The sequence below is a fragment of the Cebus imitator genome, unplaced genomic scaffold, assembly GCF_001604975.1.
Source record: "Cebus imitator isolate Cc_AM_T3 unplaced genomic scaffold, Cebus_imitator-1.0 Scaffold318, whole genome shotgun sequence".
Taxonomy (NCBI): Eukaryota; Metazoa; Chordata; class Mammalia; order Primates; family Cebidae; genus Cebus; species Cebus imitator.
The window spans coordinates 226,343-230,037 of NW_016107633.1; the positions used below are offsets into that span (position 1 = coordinate 226,343).

The 3,695-nt window shown below is 56.1% G+C and overlaps 1 protein-coding gene across 9 annotated transcripts in view; it reads left to right on the forward strand.

Annotated features, from left to right (window-relative positions):
* The window catches only part of SBSN (suprabasin), a 5,081-nt gene extending 1,654 nt beyond the window's left edge, over positions 1 to 3,427 (forward strand). For 4 of the 9 annotated variants that reach the window (XM_017504113.2, XM_037729787.1, XM_037729790.1 and 1 more), the window contains 4 exons: positions 8 to 235; positions 1,866 to 1,931; positions 2,035 to 2,079; positions 3,260 to 3,427. In XM_017504113.2, coding sequence (XP_017359602.1) covers positions 8 to 235; positions 1,866 to 1,931; positions 2,035 to 2,079; positions 3,260 to 3,283 — 363 coding nt within the window. In that variant the 3' untranslated portion in view covers positions 3,284 to 3,427. The remainder of the gene's footprint in view (positions 1 to 7; positions 236 to 1,865; positions 1,932 to 2,034; positions 2,080 to 3,259) is intronic. The other 5 variants (XM_037729789.1, XM_037729793.1, XM_037729788.1 and 2 more) reach the window with 3 other exon arrangements.
* Positions 3,428 to 3,695: the final 268 nt, after the last annotated feature.

Sequence of the window (3,695 nt, forward strand, 5' to 3'; positions counted from 1 at the left end):
TGAACAGGCCGGAAGGGAAGCAGACAAAGCCGTCCAGGGGTTCCACACTGGGGTCAACCAGGCCGGGAAGGAAGCAGAGAAACTTGGCCAAGGGGTCAACCATGCTGCTGACCAGGCCAGAAAGGAAGTGGAGAAGCTTGGCCAAGGTGCCCACCATGCTGCTGGCCAGGCCGGGAAGGAACAGCAGAATGTTCATAATGGGGTCAACCAAGCCAGCAAGGAGCAGCTGCTGAATGTAGGTGAACAGGGATGGGAAAATGGGGGACAGGGGGGTTTGGGGGAGGGAAAGGTTAAATCCCTGGGACATTTGTTGGGGGGGTCCATGTAGCCTTCATTTGGTGAAGGCTTGGGCAGCTGTATCACTGTGCTCCTCCCCATTCCCCATCTCCCTAACAAAGGAGCTGGTGGCAGCTAGTCAGATGGAGTGAGCCACCTTATCTGCAAAGCACGTATCAGACAAGGTGTGGTGGGCACCCCGTCCCACCTTCAGGGAGCTGTCCTCCTGGTTAAGGGGGCCTCAAGTGGGGACTGGGAAGCGCCTCCTGGGGAACGGGAAACAGTTCCTGAGATCAAGATCCAGTACAGTGCAAAGGGATTGAGTGTTGAGAAAACCCAGTTAGGAGAGGCAGCATGAGAAGTAGCTTGTGGAGATGAGCCCTGGCCTCTGTAATCTTCATAACAACCCTCTGACGTAGTTAAGAAGAGGCTGCTGACGCCCTGATAAGGAAACGGAGGCTCAGAGAGGTTAGGGGACCTGCCAAGCTCCTGGGCTAGTGCCCAGCTTTGCAGAGGGCATGCCAGGGTTCTCTTCCCCTACATTGCCCCGCCAGGAGAGGTTTTCTATGTTTCTGTCACTCATTTATGTAGAGGGAACAGAGGCCGGGTGCAGTGGCTCATGCCTATAATCCCAGCACTTTGGGAGGCCAAGGCAGGTGAATCACTTGAGGTCAGGAGTTCAAGAGCAGCCTGGCCAACTTGGTGAAACCCCATCTCTACTAAAAATACAAAAATTACCTGGGCGTGGTGGCGGGCGCCTGTAATCCCAGCTACTCGGGAGGCTGAGTCAGGAGACTTGCTTGAACTTGCGAAGTGGAGGTTGCAGTGAGTCAAGATCATACCACTGCACTCTATCCTTGGCAACAGTGAGACTCCGTCTCAATAAATAAATAAATAAAGTAAGTAAGTAAGTAGACGGAACAGAGACGAGGCGGGCAACTAGCACCACTGACAACAGAACAAGCACCAAGGAGGGAGTGTGGGGAGCAGGAGAGGGTGGACTCCTGTGCGCCCCCACTCTCCAGGGATCCACAAGATGTGACTGGCTCAGACCTGGAAGCCCAGAGCCACATCTGCCGCCAGACAGAGCCAGGGATGGGTGGGTGGGGAGGAACGGTGCAGTAGAGGAGTGGGCACGGCAGGCTGCGGGATTTGGGGCTGGCAACAGCAGCCGGGGGTTGGGGCGCTGCTGGTGTGCATGGCTGAGTGTCTGGGGCTGGGTCAAGGACAGTGATCAGCGGCATTAAGGATGCAGCTAGACAGGGCATAGAAAGGTAGATTTGAGGTCAGGGCTGAGGTTAAACTAAGGTCCTGATAGTCACATGGGTCCCCTACCTTCCCTTTCCACCAGGCCCCTCCTCAGTGACTAAAGGCACTTGGTTAAGGAAATGAAAAGGGGCTTTGGGAAGGAAAAGGCAGCAGGGGGCAGAATGCCCACAGTGAGGAGGCAGTGGGTTAAGCTGCACCTCCCACCCAGCCCCAGTCACCCTGGAGGGGACCAGATCACTGGGGAAAAGGAATGGGGAGACCCCCCCCCAGCTCCCCACAGGATTGAGGGGTTGTAACAAGAGTCTGGGCTTTGTCCACAGGGCAGCCATCACGGCGGATCTTCCGGCCATCAAGGAGGGGCCGCAACCACGCCGTTAGCCTCTGGGGTAAGTGCGGACCCCAGGGTAGGGGAGAGGAGGTCCCTGGGAGTTCCCTAGCATGGCTGTAGGTCAGATGCTGGAGACTGACCTTCTTGTCCTTGAATTGCAGGCCTCGGTCAACACGCCTTTCATCAACCTTCCCGCTCTGTGGAGGGTAAGTGCCACGTTGTGTCTCCTTCCTGCTCTGCATCCTGACAGATACTCTAACCCTGACCCCTTCCTTTTGTCTGTTTGGACAGCTCCCCCGAGACCAGACCTACAGCCTCTGCAGAGACCCTCCAACCTGATTCCCAGCTCTGGGCTTCCCTCCCTCCACCCACTCCCTCCCCTTCACACCCTGCCCTCATCTTTTGGGTGCTTTTCATTTCCACTGAGGCAAACACAAGCTGGCAGAAGAGACCTCTGGGCCCAGGTGCCCCTGGGAGCCAGGGAGGGAGGAGGGTGGCTGGCTGTTCTCATTCCCTCTCTCTCCCTGTCTTCGTTCCTCGATTCCCATTTGCTGACTGGTTTCCCTCCTGTCCCCACTCTGCTGCCAATGCCTCTGCTCCATGCTGGGAGGGGGAACCTGTGGCTTTGTCCTCTCCCTGGTGTGACATCACCCCAGTGTAGAGGATCCTGTGGAATCCTGGTTCCCACTTGGGGCTCAAAGTAACCTCCTGACTCTCTTTCTTTATTTTAATTTATTGATATGGAGTCTCACTCTGTCTCCTAGGCTGGAGTGCAGTGGCACAATCTCAGCTCACTACAACCTCTGCCTCCTGGGTTCAAGCAATTCTTCTGCCTCAGCCTCCTGAGTAGCTGGGATTACAGGCGCCTGCCACCATGCCTGGCTAATTTTTGTATTTTTAGTAGAGACAGAGTTTCACCATGTTGACCAGGCTGGTCTTGAACTCCTGACCTCAAGTGATCTGCCTGACTTGGCCTCCCAAAGTCTGGGATTACAGGCATGAGCCACTGCGCCTTGCCTCTTTTTGCATTTATTCTATTTGCTGCCTGAGACTGGGCACAGGCCAGGGTGAGGGTGTGTCAAGGAGGTGGAAGGCCCACCCTGTGTATCCTGGGCCACAGGGGCAGCAGAACATCCTCTGAGGCTACACACATGAGGCTTGTTGGCTCCTGCAAAGGCCCCAGCCCCTCTGCCTGTGAGGGCTGGCTTCCTTGTGCTCTTAAGTCTAGATGCTGTCTTCCTGAAGCTGTTCCCCAGAACCTAACTCTGGGGCCAGAGCAGCCAGTGCTCCTTGCACTTCTCCCATGGGGCGGGGCTGAGGTCTGGCCCACCCTCGCTTCACAACTGTGGACCCTGCATTCATCCCTGCTCTCCTTCTCTCTTCTAGGGCATCGCCGACATCATGCCCTAAACTGACACCCCACCTTCCTGGGAGACTAATGCTGCCGTTGTCACATCAGCTGACATGACCTGGAGGGGCTTGGGGTGGGGGGCAGGTTTCTGGAGTCCCTGAAGGGGGTCCTTCTGGGATTTGTGAATAAACTCGATAACACTATGCCGTCTCTTCATGGTCCCCTGGGCTCCCTAAGGAGGGATGGACAGGGAGGCAGGAGGGGCTTGTCTTGTCTTGTTACTTTGCTGAAGGAGTCGGGTCATCCGATGCACAGGGTGGGTTGAGCTGGAGATTTTAGGCTGATCAGCCATAACTGGGCAGGTAACGGGGACAAACTATGCTTTGCTGGGGTGCAAAGTTCGTGCTTGCTACTGGCAGGAGGACTTGTGCAGGGAAAACCACCACAGGCCACTGGTGGGACAGACACGCC